The sequence below is a fragment of the Penicillium hordei genome (assembly GCF_028827395.1).
Source record: "Penicillium hordei strain IBT 12815 chromosome Unknown utg000001l_segment0_segment0, whole genome shotgun sequence".
NCBI classification, from domain to species: Eukaryota; Fungi; Ascomycota; class Eurotiomycetes; order Eurotiales; family Aspergillaceae; genus Penicillium; species Penicillium hordei.
Genome location: NW_026623142.1, coordinates 3,646,936 through 3,660,241, shown reverse-complemented (window position 1 = coordinate 3,660,241; position 13,306 = coordinate 3,646,936). Strand labels below are relative to the sequence as shown.

At 48.4% G+C, this 13,306-nt stretch overlaps 5 protein-coding genes across 5 annotated transcripts; 4 read left to right on the top strand and 1 right to left on the bottom strand.

The window, feature by feature from the left end:
* Window positions 1-2,183: 2,183 nt before the first annotated feature.
* On the top strand, window positions 2,184-2,537 carry N7537_001376 (uncharacterized protein; the record flags this gene model as incomplete). Its single annotated transcript, XM_056892434.1, has 1 exon — window positions 2,184-2,537. The coding sequence occupies one exon, from the start codon at window positions 2,184-2,186 to the stop codon at window positions 2,535-2,537; it is 354 nt and encodes a 117-aa protein (XP_056757429.1).
* Window positions 2,538-3,425: 888 nt separating this feature from the next.
* On the top strand, window positions 3,426-5,057 carry N7537_001375 (leucine-rich repeat domain-containing protein; the record flags this gene model as incomplete). Its single annotated transcript, XM_056892433.1, has 2 exons — window positions 3,426-4,015; window positions 4,109-5,057. The coding sequence occupies 2 exons, from the start codon at window positions 3,426-3,428 to the stop codon at window positions 5,055-5,057; spliced, it is 1,539 nt and encodes a 512-aa protein (XP_056757428.1).
* Window positions 5,058-5,554: 497 nt separating this feature from the next.
* N7537_001374 (uncharacterized protein) lies at window positions 5,555-6,537 on the top strand (the record flags this gene model as incomplete). The annotated part of the gene is made up of 2 exons (XM_056892432.1): window positions 5,555-6,083; window positions 6,149-6,537. 2 exons carry the CDS (start codon window positions 5,555-5,557, stop codon window positions 6,535-6,537), a joined length of 918 nt encoding a protein of 305 aa, XP_056757427.1.
* Window positions 6,538-6,980: 443 nt separating this feature from the next.
* On the bottom strand, window positions 6,981-9,706 carry N7537_001373 (PA and RING finger domain protein; the record flags this gene model as incomplete). Its single annotated transcript, XM_056892431.1, has 2 exons — window positions 6,981-7,326; window positions 7,386-9,706. The coding sequence occupies 2 exons, from the start codon at window positions 9,704-9,706 to the stop codon at window positions 6,981-6,983; spliced, it is 2,667 nt and encodes an 888-aa protein (XP_056757426.1).
* A 1,781-nt stretch (window positions 9,707-11,487) lies between these two features.
* N7537_001372 (uncharacterized protein) lies at window positions 11,488-12,929 on the top strand (the record flags this gene model as incomplete). The annotated part of the gene is made up of 3 exons (XM_056892430.1): window positions 11,488-11,572; window positions 11,632-12,012; window positions 12,079-12,929. The coding sequence occupies 3 exons, from the start codon at window positions 11,488-11,490 to the stop codon at window positions 12,927-12,929; spliced, it is 1,317 nt and encodes a 438-aa protein (XP_056757425.1).
* Between the last annotated feature and the right edge of the window lie 377 nt (window positions 12,930-13,306).

Genomic DNA, 13,306 nt, shown 5'->3' with positions numbered 1-13,306 from the left:
GGCTTGAGCTTTAATACTATATACACTTTTTACCCTGAGATCTACAACGTATGGAATCATTTGGTCAAAGGCGACGGGTTCGTCCTCTGTGCTAGATGAGTCTAATGTACTTAGAAACTGACATATATCCTATCCAGCCATTATAGTAGTAGTCAAAAACTACTATTTCCGAAGCATAGATTTATATACAAGTACCCAAGTAGATACTAGCAGTAGCCATAAAAGCATTTTAACAACAGAGAATGAATGCAACACAATTTATTAGATTTAATTCGATTGTTTTAAGACCTTCACCTTCAAGTTCCTTGCCTCATTTATGAGACACCAACCCCTAGGCCTCTGTTGACCAACCAACCGCCGTCTATTCGCCCTTGTTTTGGACCCTACACATGCAATGCCACTGAACAAAAATGTGAGATTGAGCACGAAGCCAGAGAGGAAAAAGAGTGAGCCACCCCTTTTTTAGTTGGTTTCCATTGTTCCCTTCCTTTTTTTTTTTTTTGTCCAAATGACCTTAGACGGATGGATACGGGCTATGGAGTGGATAATGATCATCTTAAAATTTTCATGTCGATCGACAGGACAGAGTATAGCTTGTCATATTTCTTATGTTGTATTCTTGAGGTCGTGTTCGAAGTGGGTACGGACGCAGGGCTTTGCGAGCCCAAAGAGTCCAGAGCCCCTCGAAAAGACCCCTCTTACAACAATGACATGTTCATGCCAACACACAGAACGTGTCCGCTACAATGTACAACATATGTATAACTACGACTGATAATAATATAAATGAGTGAACAACATGGAATGACTCACCGTTCCTCCCCGGATTACGCTCCGGAGCAGAGATTCCCAACACAGTAGGCCCGAGCGATGATCGTTCGTTTTTCGTTCCTGAATGGAACCACGGAAATGATCCACAGAGCCTTACGGAATATATGTTGTAGAAAGAAAAAGTCTTTTCTCAATAGTGTGGGAACTGGGGCAAATTGAGGTAAATTCCAATATCGGCTAACCGGGGGAGGGGGCACTACCGGAATCACTTTTCAAGGCAAGATGTCAGATCAAGAAGCCAAATACTTCACGAATTGTCTGTTATTGTTTATGTTTAAGATTCCACCGAATCTCAGATCATTGTTCCTGCGCATGATGTCAGGGGCCCGGAACAGGCGGAAGGGCGGAAGTCCCCGCGAGGGAGTGAGCACTTGCAGTAGTCTGTGATGCCCAGTGAGAATCGTTATTCTATCACTCTAGGGGTAATAAAACCAAAATCACCAAAACAGCATGACAGCATAACACCAAAGTGGGTAAAATTGGGCCAGTTCAAGCAAAGTATGGAGTAAGCAAAGGCGCTTCCCCGAGACCAAACCGGGTTCGCAAATGTTGAATAAGGAAATTTCCTAGGCTGTGATTAGGCTGTGATTGGGAAATGCCGAAATTACACCATATGGAGTATACTTAGGCGAAGAATTTCTCGTATTAACTGCACCTCGGGGACACGGGGCTATAGGGCCAAGTGAAGGCGAATTCTCGGGATTTCCCTGAAATTACGAGATCAAGTGAGATGGCAAACATGTTAGCAATTCACTACATCAATACGAATAATCACAGACTTGACCCCTGGCGTCAAGAGTCTGTGCGGAAGACCCTTTGGCTTTTAGGGCTTCGAATATCATAGTTCGGTTTGGGATGGAGCCCAATCTTGGATAGCGCCAGGGTCCGCGTGTTCAAGGGGCCAATAGGATCATCATATTTTCATTTGAAAATCAATAATAATATAAAAAAACAAGGGAAAAAAAAACAGAAGTGCCACAAGACTTCTTTGATGGACGAATGGTTCCTTTTCCCCAGGTTCGAGACGTGCTCGTGTCTGTGTTATTTAGCCTGCATTGCCACCTGGTAAAATTTCCTTTTCCCTTTTTCCCTTAGGTGCATTAGAGATTTTTCGCATATATACACTCATTTCACCAGTCACTCGTTTTATACTGTTTGAGCAGCGCTCTATACAATCATTATATTCGATTTTTTTTTGACGCTCACTCTTTTGCGTTGAAATCTGAAACATATCTCTTCTCCAAGTACTCTTACTTTGAGCCGCACCAACGTTTCACAACAAACCTTGAAACCGATTCAATCACCTTGCTCCCTCTTCCATAGTGATATTCACTTTCGAATCAATTCACAAAATGAAGTTCACTACTGCCATCGCCTTCCTCTGCCTGGTTGCGGCTCCATTCGTCGCCGCAGAGGAGATCACTACCTCAACCGCAACCATGACCATCACCAAGACTCTGGTTCGGGTCAATTCTGTGACCCCAACTCCTAATTCCAGTGTGAGTTCCAGCGCGGGCTCCAGCGCGAGCAACTTGACCACCATGTCTGTTTCAACATCGACTCCTTTGTCCCTCGCCGCCTCCACTACTTCTGCTGCTGCCGCTGCCGCTACCTCCACCGGCGCAGCGACCAACATTGGCGCTGGCATGCCAGCTGCCTTGGCCGCCGCCGGATATATCGTTGTGATGGTGGGCCAGGCCCTATAATCACACTCGCGATGTCGCGACTGGTCAACAAGAAGCCTTCACGCAGGCAACGATCATGACTTGGAGCCATTGGCCAATACTGCGCTCAATTCATACTGCATGACTGCTGCCTTGTTGATTACCGTTCATCTCTAGCAGAGCCGGGATCTTCTTCTTTTATTTCTTCTTATACCTTTTAACATTTCTATACCTCTCGGTTGGCTGAAAACCCAATTTTTGGAGAGGAAACGGTTTAACGCTTTTTTCAAATACCCCCATTTCTTTTTTCATTTCTTTATGACTTTGTGGACCGATATGAGTTGATGCTGTTATTATTCTCTTCTTCAAACCCTGTTCATTTCAATTCGTTTGTCCATATACGTTGTCGTGGGTGACTTACTAGTCGAACTGGTCTGGTTGATATCCAGGACATCCACAGAATATAGACACTTTATTTCTTCTCTCCTTTGATACCAAATTCCAATTGCAAACATTCCAATTGCAAACCCCGGTATTAGCAACGTAGTAAAAAGAATAGAGAAGATCATGCCGATCCAACATTTCAGTGGAGAAGCCGTGAGCTCCGGGGTCAACTGATATGCCCGTGCACGTGTGATCTGATCTTATCTTTTGATCTCCATTCCAACCGGGCATGCAGGTGGTTAGGTCGTTCTTCTTTTCAAAAATATAGGAGATCTCTCAATTGATCCCGGATCCTAGACCCTTATCTCCCCAATCGCGCCATCTTAGCGCGTTTGTTGACACCCGCAGCTCTTCATCGCGGGTCTCCACAACGCGTCGCGCAACTCCTCCACTCGAACATCACATAAAACCGTGTTTGAATATAAACCCAATGAGCCAGGCCGATAATCACAAGAGACTGGTCTGAACCCGCGAACCAAAATCGCAATGGACAGCGAGATCCCCCTCCCACCGCCGCGGCGAATCCGGCACCGCTCGCCCGCGAACGCGAACCCCTCGGCAACAGGTATAGCGGTCTCCTCGTTCCAGCGCACGCAGCGACTGTCGCGTTTCGATGACCGCTCCAGTCAGCCATCAAGTGATCCTGCGCTCTTCTCCAGTGACGATATACCGGCTTCCGGGCTGGAGAACTACCATGCGACGGTGTCAGGCGCGGGTCGCAAACGACGGTATCGTGGGACTTGGTGGGGGGAGCAGGTGCCAGACCCCAAGCGGAAACGGGCGGAATTTAAGGATAAGAGGAATGTTGATAGTGGTGTTTGGATGGGGAGTGATGAGTCCGGCGCTGAATCGCTTTTGCCGTCAGAGGATGGCTCGGCGTGGGGGGAAGACCTGCGCAAGTCTGTGCTTGATCCTAGAAAACTTGGAAGTTCTACACCCTTCGCCGTTGAGACCGAGAACATGCCTACACAGAATCGTGTTGTGCTTAAAAGTCCCGAAGAATCCGATGCTCATCGGTTTGCCCGGCAGGTTGTCGGCGATTGTCTTGATAAGGGACATGAGAGCATTGATCTAGGGTATGTATTAATTGCCCTTTTATTTGATGTTGTAGTCTCGTCTGATACCCCCTTTGTTCGAGCCAATGATCCTAATAGTTCTTTTCTACACAGCGACTTCCATCTGGTAACCATACCACCGGGTCTCCTACGACCTCTACAGCACCTAACGAAGCTTCCATCAGTCAAGGAAGCCCCAGTCTCGGAGAATGTCTTCACATCTCTGCAGCCCTTCCTCAGCATATATCTCCCCAACAACTCTCTGTCAGCCTTGCACAACGATCTCTTCGAGCTCACCCACCTCAAAGTCCTCAGCTTGCGAAACAACAAGCTGACCGAAATCCCGTCTACAATCCGCAGACTGACAGCACTGGAGGTGTTAAACCTTTCCGTCAATCAATTGTCCTACCTTCCCTGGGAGCTCCTCAAACTCATGCAACAGGGCGAACTAAAACACCTAACCGTCCGCCCGAACCCATTCCTCCCAATCGAAAAAGCGCAGATCGCAGAATGGCACAACGCACCAACCAATGAAAAGGGAATGAAGAATGACGAGGCTTCATCTCCTCCACTCGAATTCCAAGAACAGGAATCTTCTCTCGGCAAGGGCTGGTCCCCTCTCCATATCGCAACAGGCCCAATTACCTACATGAACATGGAGGGCACTCCTATGGGAGACAGCCCATCCCGCAACAGATCACCTCTCACACCATCAGGATCAACATCTCCTGTAAACGACGCCCCGTCCATGCGCGAAGTCGCGCTCCGCGCTGTGAGCAAGCTTCCCTACCTGGAGCAAACCACCGACGAAGAGCTAGCCGAGTATCCTGCGATGATTGTGCCATTGCTGCGACAAGCGAGGGAAGTGCGCGCTGCGGGTGGACAACCCTGCTCCGTGTGCCACCGAGAGTATGTGATTCCTCGAGCTGAATGGATGGAGTGGTGGGACTTTACCCCGTGCGAGAATGGGATGAAGATGCCTCGCTGTCCCGGTGAGAGGCTGAGGCCGTTGCCGTTCCGGCGGTTCGGTTGTAGCTTGTCGTGTGTGCCGCGGTCGCGTTGAACATTAACACTGCATTGACTTTTGTTCTTTTTTTCGGGATTCACTTTATATGTATTTGGTTTGTATGTTTATATGGATTGTGGTGCTGGGGCTTTGTATTTTAGTTACTCTGTAGAAATCATGACAATTTGGGTATGTTCACTACTTTTAAGGTTGTACTCCGTTAATGTACTGAGATGACTTGGATAACAAGTAATCGATGATCTTTGTCAACCATGCATTGGAGTAAATCCTAAGTCCTGTTTCTACCCCAAAAAGACCATAAATCCTTGGGAAATGCAACCATAACCCCGGGGGTATCGAGGCTGAGACGTAGAGATTACATTAACTCCGTCAGCCAACCTTAAGTCCGAGGAATGCAGTAGCAAGAAAGAAGTATAAAAGAGCCGTGCTACCATTCTGACATTATTCTAAATTTCTTGCAAATCAATACCACGACACAGAGTCGAAACTTCATCATCTATCATTCAACGCTTCAACGCCCACCACAAACCACCATGTCTACACAAGCACCAGCCATGACCACACAAACACCAACCTTCATCAAACCCAACCGCCCCCTAACCTGGCTAATAACGGGGTGTTCCTCAGGCCTCGGCCTCTCGCTCGCACGCGCCGCTCAATCAAACGGCCACACAGTAATCGCAACATCACGACAACCCTCTCGCACCCCGGATCTAGTATCAGAGATAACCCAAAACGGAGGCGAATGGCATACACTAGACGTCGACAGCCCAACCGCTGCATCTGAGCTGGTATCCAAGCTCGAGTCCGCAGGACACCAGATTGACGTGCTGGTCAATAATGCCGGATACGCGATCATTGGTGCAGTGGAGCAGTTCTCGGACGAGGAGCTGCGGGCCCAGATGGAGACTGTGTATTTTGGACCGAGTCGGCTGATTAAAGCTGTTGTGCCTGGGATGCGAGAGAGGCGATTTGGCGTTGTTGTTAACGTTAGTTCTGGGGCTGGGTTGGAGGGGAGGGAGAGTATGGGTGCTTATGCGGCGGCAAAGGCTGCTATGGATGGTATGTTCTCATTTTTATCTTCTGTTGAGGGAGCTCTCGCTTACGTATCGATGTCTATTCTGCAGGTTTATGTAAAGTGCTCGCTAAAGAGGTCGCGCCCTTCAATGTCCGTCTCCTGACGGTGTGGCTGGGAGTGTTCAACACGCAGTTCGGGACCGGTTGTCGTTCTCCTGCTAGCCCTTTACCGGTGGACTATGCTGGATCTGTGGCTGCACAGACCCTGGATGTTTTACTGACTGGTAAGCTTGTTGCTGATGGCGACAAGGATAAGGCTGCGAAGGCGATATATGAAGTTATCGTTGGCGAGGGGGCTGGCGCTGGGCGCGAGAGTGAGGGGTTCTTGCCTTTGGGACGGGATATGATTCCTCGTGTTGAATTAGTGCGTGATCGGTTGGTTCATGCCCTTGATGTGTTTGGTGATATTGCTCAGAATGTCTATGTTGAAAAGGAATGAGGTTGAGCGTTTGGGCTTACATGTAGTCTGAACAGCTTCGATTACTACCAATTATAAGTACAGCTTCAGGAACAGTGTGTACAGTGTGATTAGTGCCAACATATCAGATAAAAAGACGATCACGGCATAGCAATAGTGTTGATGACAACCAAGCGTTAATGGAATCAATTCAGATATCCATCCTACCAAAATAACATAAGCACATACAAGATTTGAATGATTGACCCGCGGTATATCCCAGCCGCATCAATAATGCTTGTAGGTATGTTGTAACCGCCCAGCACGCCGAACTGTTCTCACCCAACGCCAAGCAGATTCAAATTATAAGGAACTCCAAACGACCGCTAATACAACATGCTTTAATACAAGGAAAGCAATCCCACAGGACAGAGGGGGGAATGGTTAAAAAAAAGGAAATCGAAAAGAGTGATAGAATATAGACGTTAGCGATTACGGTCCGCGCGAGCCTGGTGCCATATGGTATCGCCGCTCAGAGCAGAAAAGCTAAGCGTAGCCAGGTTCCGCCAGCTTGATTGTGGGGCAGAATTTGCAAGGTCGTCAAGGAGACCTGCATTTTGTTCTGTATCTGAAGTATCGTCATTGGCTCCTTCGATTAGTACTGGAGCGGAAGATGCGCTGCCTCGAGAGATCGGCTGGGCGGAGTGAACGTCATCATTGGACTGCTCACGATGACACCGAGAATCACTGGATTGACAATGGGCCAACGAGCGGACAACATCGCCTTTACAGATTGGACAAGTTCGTCGACGAGTAGTCAACCAGGGGGTACTGAAAAAAGATGTTAGTAAAATGTCAGAACAAAGACCAAATTATTTTATATCACTTACATGCATTCCACATGGAATTCATGACCACATGGTAAGCTCATGACCCGACTCTGGCCATCAATGTATTCCTCAAGGCATACGACACACTCTACCTGCCTTCCTGTGTACTTGCGTCGCCACAAGGTAGATCCGTTTTGCATCTTGCACTTCTCTTCCTTGGGCATGGTAGATGAGTCTAGCATAGTGCCCGAGAATGTTTGTGAACGTGATCTGTTTGATCGGGATGCGCTTGGCCGGCTTTCGTTGCCAAGAAGTGGGGAAGTCGGGGATAGAGGACCGGGACTAGGGGGGCGCGTTGAGTTGGAAGACGAGGAAGAAGTGGTAGCAATTGTGTGGTAGGTTCGGACAGGAAGTCGTTCGATGACCGACTTCGGGGCACGCCAGCGACGGCGGCGGATTCGAGACCGGAGCAGCAAAAGAGCATAAACCACCGTCAGCGTGAGTAAAGGACTGACGACAAGAACCAATAAAGTATCGAAAAAGGGGCTGGTTGACATGCTGGTAGGTGTCATGGTAACCCAAAGACCTTCGTGTTCAGAAGACTCCGCGCTTAGACGGCTCGATGTGTGAGGGCTATTTTCCATCTTCTGGTCTACTGTAATGCTTTTCTGAAGTGAAGGCGACGAAGAAGGCTGAGGGTCATGTTGAGTATCATCTCCCCATCCAAAGTGACTCGAGAACCAGCCCTTTGTAGAAGATCCAGACTTCCCATGAGTTCCGATGGATTCTTTCTCAGACCCCTTGAGGCGTGTGTCATGGGAATCCGCACTGGATTTATCGATGCTCTGGTATTCTCCACTTCCTGGCGTGATGCTACCGCCCTGAAGGCCATTGGGCAAGGAAACAGCATCTTTATCTGCACTGACAGTCTTGGAGGTATCCTTGCCAGGTACAGATGTGCTAGCTGTCGGAGGTGTGCTACTCTTTGGAGGCATCAAGTCGGGATCTCTCCAGTCCTGAACCCCGATGACAAAGTCATCATCCTCAAAAGTTTCAGGGGACATGTCGGCCTTGTGGCTGTCGAATGCGTCGTCTACATTGGCCCCACCACGGTGATTGAGATCAGTTGATCTCCTCCAAGCGCTCGAAGGGGCTTCTTTTTTATCCCGTGAGCCTAGATTGATCCAGTCAATGTTGCCGCTGCTGGGCGGACGTCGGCTGTCTTCCAAATGCCGCGAACCTCCGTTCTTATCGCACAATCCCAGGAATGCACCAATTGAACGGAAAAAGCCGCCTTTCGAATGAGACGAGGGCGAAGGTCTCTCCTTGGCTGTAGAATGGCTGCTGGCAGTTGGAGTTGGAATAGTTGGTGGTGCTGTAGTAGTTGCCACCCGTTCTTTTTCGGCATCAGCCTGTCCTGCCAGCTTCGCTTGTGATGATTTTAATACATCTCCCAAACTGGCAGTTCCACCGGCATGTCCAGGAATCAATGAAGATAAAAGATGAGCAGTAGTGTGGGATGTGAACAATGCCGGGATCGTGACGTTCGATGTATCGCCTCGTGCGTACATAGTGACCAAGTTGCCGCCCCGAGTATCGTCGCCGACAATCAAAGCAACCCCTCCTCGTCGTTGCGCCCACTTGGCCTTCTCCAAAAAACCACAGCCACCCCGACTCAACAGCACCACCTTACCCTGGATTTCGGCAGTTTCCTGTAGTGATTGGATGTCGGCATGCGCAGGCGGCTTGTTTTGGACGTAATCTCCATACTTCTGATTCATCCCGGGGTTAGAAGCACCGGATTCAGGGAGGGGATGATGCAGATGATCGTCGGTGCCATCGTTTGTCAAGAGCGGGATGGTTGAATCATCTCTATCGTTCTGAGGTGTAGTATCGGCCTGCGACACCGACCGTGGGCGGTTTGACGATTGATCATTCACTGTACTACCCCCGGAGATGCCGGAACTCTGCTCCACGCTCCTAGGGGTTTTGTCTTGTTTCTTATGATTGGTGCCCTCACCCCAGCCAGGAATATCGGAGCAGCCCAGTTCTCCTTCCACACCACCAGCTAATCCTCCCTCGCCAAACCCACTTCCCACCCATAACTGACCGCTGAGGCCTTTGGTTGGCAGCAGCGGGCCAAATGCCGCTGGCCGGGCGAGGAAGAAGGTCGAGTTATCATCGGTGAGACTGATAATGGCCGACGGAGGGAAAAGGGACGACGGTATGTTGAAAGAAAATAAAGCGCGCAGCCCAGTTGTCTGACCAGCGAGCGTATTAGGAGTTGCTACATCGGGCGATGTAAGCGCAGAAAAGAAGGTGAGGAGGATCGGAAAGAAGATAAGGCAGAAGAGGACGATGAGCAGGCGTGGCGGTCGCATGTCTCTGATAGATGGGTTTTACCACTTTAATCGAAGAGTGGTTTGGTCGGATATATCTAATAACAGTAAAACGAGGTGGATCGTGTGAACGATTGACGATGCCAGCGGCTCCGCTGTACCACAGTACTTCGGGTGGACTCTTTATGACCGATCCAACAGTTGGCGGCAAGCTAGCAGGCGGCCACTCATCGAGTGCAATGAGCAGCACTACGGCTGGTTGAAGAAAAAAAAGGTCGACGGATTAAAACCAACGCGAGTGTAAGGCAAGTCAAAGAGAACAACTAAGTCAAGATAGACTGACAGAGGTGAGTGCAAGTGAAGTCAGGTGGAGAAGGGGAATGAACTCATGATGTGGATTATCTAACCCCGGGTCGGTGACGGCATGCCTGCCGTGTCATGTGCTGTAAGCCTGAGGCATGATTTGAGCCTTTGTGCCTCAAATCACATGACTCTCTCAATTAAGTATAACATACAATATTGGAAGGAAACGACCTTAAAATGGTAGCAATATTGGAGCTTGATGCTATATTGGCTTACTTAACCACTTTTCTTCCCTTTACTTAGAGCACTAGGTGCTTTCAAGGTCGAAAGATACAATATATGTTAAAAAAGACTCCAACAAGTATTGTGAGAGAAAAATTGACGATTTAAAGGACTATAACAAATACTGCAACTTGTACAATGGCACAATATATTGACAAGATGGCATGGTACGTATTTTGCTTGCTCCTCTTTGGATCTCGCAATAACAGACATATATTGTAGATTTGATATAGATTGATACCTCTTCCAAGCTTCTCGACCCAGAGCTACCACCGCCGATCATGCCGTCACCTGGGCACTGCTAGGCAACTACGTAATCCACTGCCTTTTTTTTGATTTTTTGATTTGAATCGCGTTGTCAATACAATAGCTATATTATAAACTGTACGTTGTAGTAGATGATCGAATCATCTAACCCATTCTACGATATTTAATTTAATACTAAGGCACACCCGTGAGATATTTTTGGACTTGACGATCGATAAATCTTGTCCCACTTACCATATATGGATTAGCTTGGAAACTGCCCAGGTGTCTCTGGGATATCTATGACGTATATTGTCCAAAACGGGACTAGCGTATAATGGAGAAATTATTCTAGAAAGTCTTTGCCTTAGATATGTCCAATACACCTTCTGTAAGAGTAGAGTACAAATAACGCCAGAGACTTTTCTGATGAAGCCATAAGATGAATTGATAGCTAAGCCTTGCATTTCCCATGGTATAACAACGCTAAACTTGGAGAATACTTGGCACGAAATTGTGGAAAAGCCCACTTAATATAAAACCCTAGTCGGCATATGGCCGGGCGGATCTACAAGGTATCCTTGCAATGGATTTAGCTCAGTGGCGTGCTTGGTCTTGTCGATCCGGGACATGACGATTGATGACATTGATAGCTCTCCTCATTCTCAGCCAAGAACACTCATCTGGATGTGTAAACCCGTTTGGGACGTCATCACAGCTGTAAACGGGACAACCAAAGGGTTCTGATCCATGTTTCACCAGCAATTGTACATTGTACTCGTGGAACCCCCGCGTTATGGCGTCACTTCGTCTCCGCAAGTAGAGATCTATCTACTCATGATCTAATCAAGACAAGCAAAGACCCGTAGAGCATATAAACTCGCTACTGGAAGCACTTTTTCTTTCCTTTTTCAATCAGCACACAACCATCTGACTCACACAACCCATTCAAACTTCAACTTCAACTTCATCACAGCATTTTACCATCTATCATGTCGAGCATTATTCACAAAGTCAAGGATGCCGTGACCGGTCATCATCATGATGAATCCAAGACATCCAGCAGCAAGATTGATGGTTTGTTGTTCCTAATAAAGAGACATTACACTGTGACGTTAACACTTCTATTCATATAGATGCCCGCGATTCTTACGGATCCTCAAACAACACCACGGACAACGCTCCTAGCAAACACACTTCTACTGGCGCAGGCTCCAACACCTATGGCTCTGGCTCTGGAGCTGGCTATAATAATGCATCAACTACCGGTGCTGGAGGCTATGGCAGTGGTACTGGAACCGGTGGCCTAAATTCTGGCTCCGGCTATGAGACAGGTGCCTCGACAGGCGCTGCCGCTGGTGCTGGAGCTGGAGGCTACGGCAGCAAATCTGATAGCTACGGATCCAACACAGCTGGCGGATATGGGTCATCCAACACTGGCTCGAGCACCACCAATGCTGGCCCCCATGACTCTAAGCTAGCCAACAAGCTTGACCCCCGTGTCGATAGTGATCTCGGTAAGTTCAGCTTGCTATTTACTAGCTACTGTGAAAAACTATAACTAACTTGATGTACCATTACAGACAACCGAGGAAAGCACTCTGGAACTACAGGCTCCAGCAACACCTACGGCAGCAACACTGGCCGCTCTACCGGAGAGACTGGCTATGGCTCTAGCGACACTTACGGTAGTAACACTGGCCGCTCTTCTGGGCAGACCGGCTATGGCTCCAGCGACACCTACGGCAGCAACACTGGCCGCTCATCTGGACAGACCGGCTATGGCTCAAGTGACACCTACGGCAGCACCACTGGACAGTCCGGATATGGCTCGAGTAAGCCCCTCTCTGGTAGCGACAACTATGGTAGCTCCACTGGTCACTCCACCGGACAGTCGGGCTATGGATCCAACAACCCTGTGTCTGGAAGTACCGGACACTCCACTGGACAGTCTGGCTATGGCTCGAGCGACACCTACGGCAGCACCACTGGACAGACCGGTCACGGATCCAACAACCCCTTGACTGGCGGCACCACCGGACACTCCACTGGACAGTCTGGCTATGGCTCGAGCGATACCTACGGCAGCAACCCCTTGACTGGTGGTACCACCGGCCACTCCACTGGACAGTCCGGATATGGCTCCGGTAAGCCTCTCTCTGGTAGTGACAACTATGGTAGCTCCACCGGACAGTCGGGCTATGGATCCAGCAACACTGCGTCTGGAAGCGACAACTACGGTAGCAACACTGGCCGCTCCACTGGACAGTCTGGCTATGGTGCCGATGACTCCTACGGAGCCGGTGGCGGTACCAACTACAACCAAACCTCGAAGACTGGAAATACCACTGGTCGCCATGGCTCTGATCTTTTGAACAAGCTTGACCCCAGAGTTGACGATAAGGCGGCGTTTGGCAGCCAGCGCAACTACTAGGCGATTTATGAGTGATGTTATGAATTTCTTCTAGGCTGTATTCCTAGATTTTTTTAGTATTTTATGAGAATGACCCAACAATAACAATATCCTTTTCCGTTTTATCTCACTGCTTTTGAATGATTTTCGATTTAAGTTAGCTAACGGTAAATAAATATTTCGCTAAAAGGTCTCGACCCATGCTTCATAGGTATATAGTTCTCTTTTCTGTGGCACAGATAAATAATTTACCTTCGACAATTCTTTCTTTGCCACCTCATCTGCCTAAATATCTCTTTCTATTCACATGGTTGAGCATTACCTATTGCATATATTCACACGTGACCAGCGACCAGCGTTGCCCTCAAACAGAGCTACATAGTATATACATTGTCAAA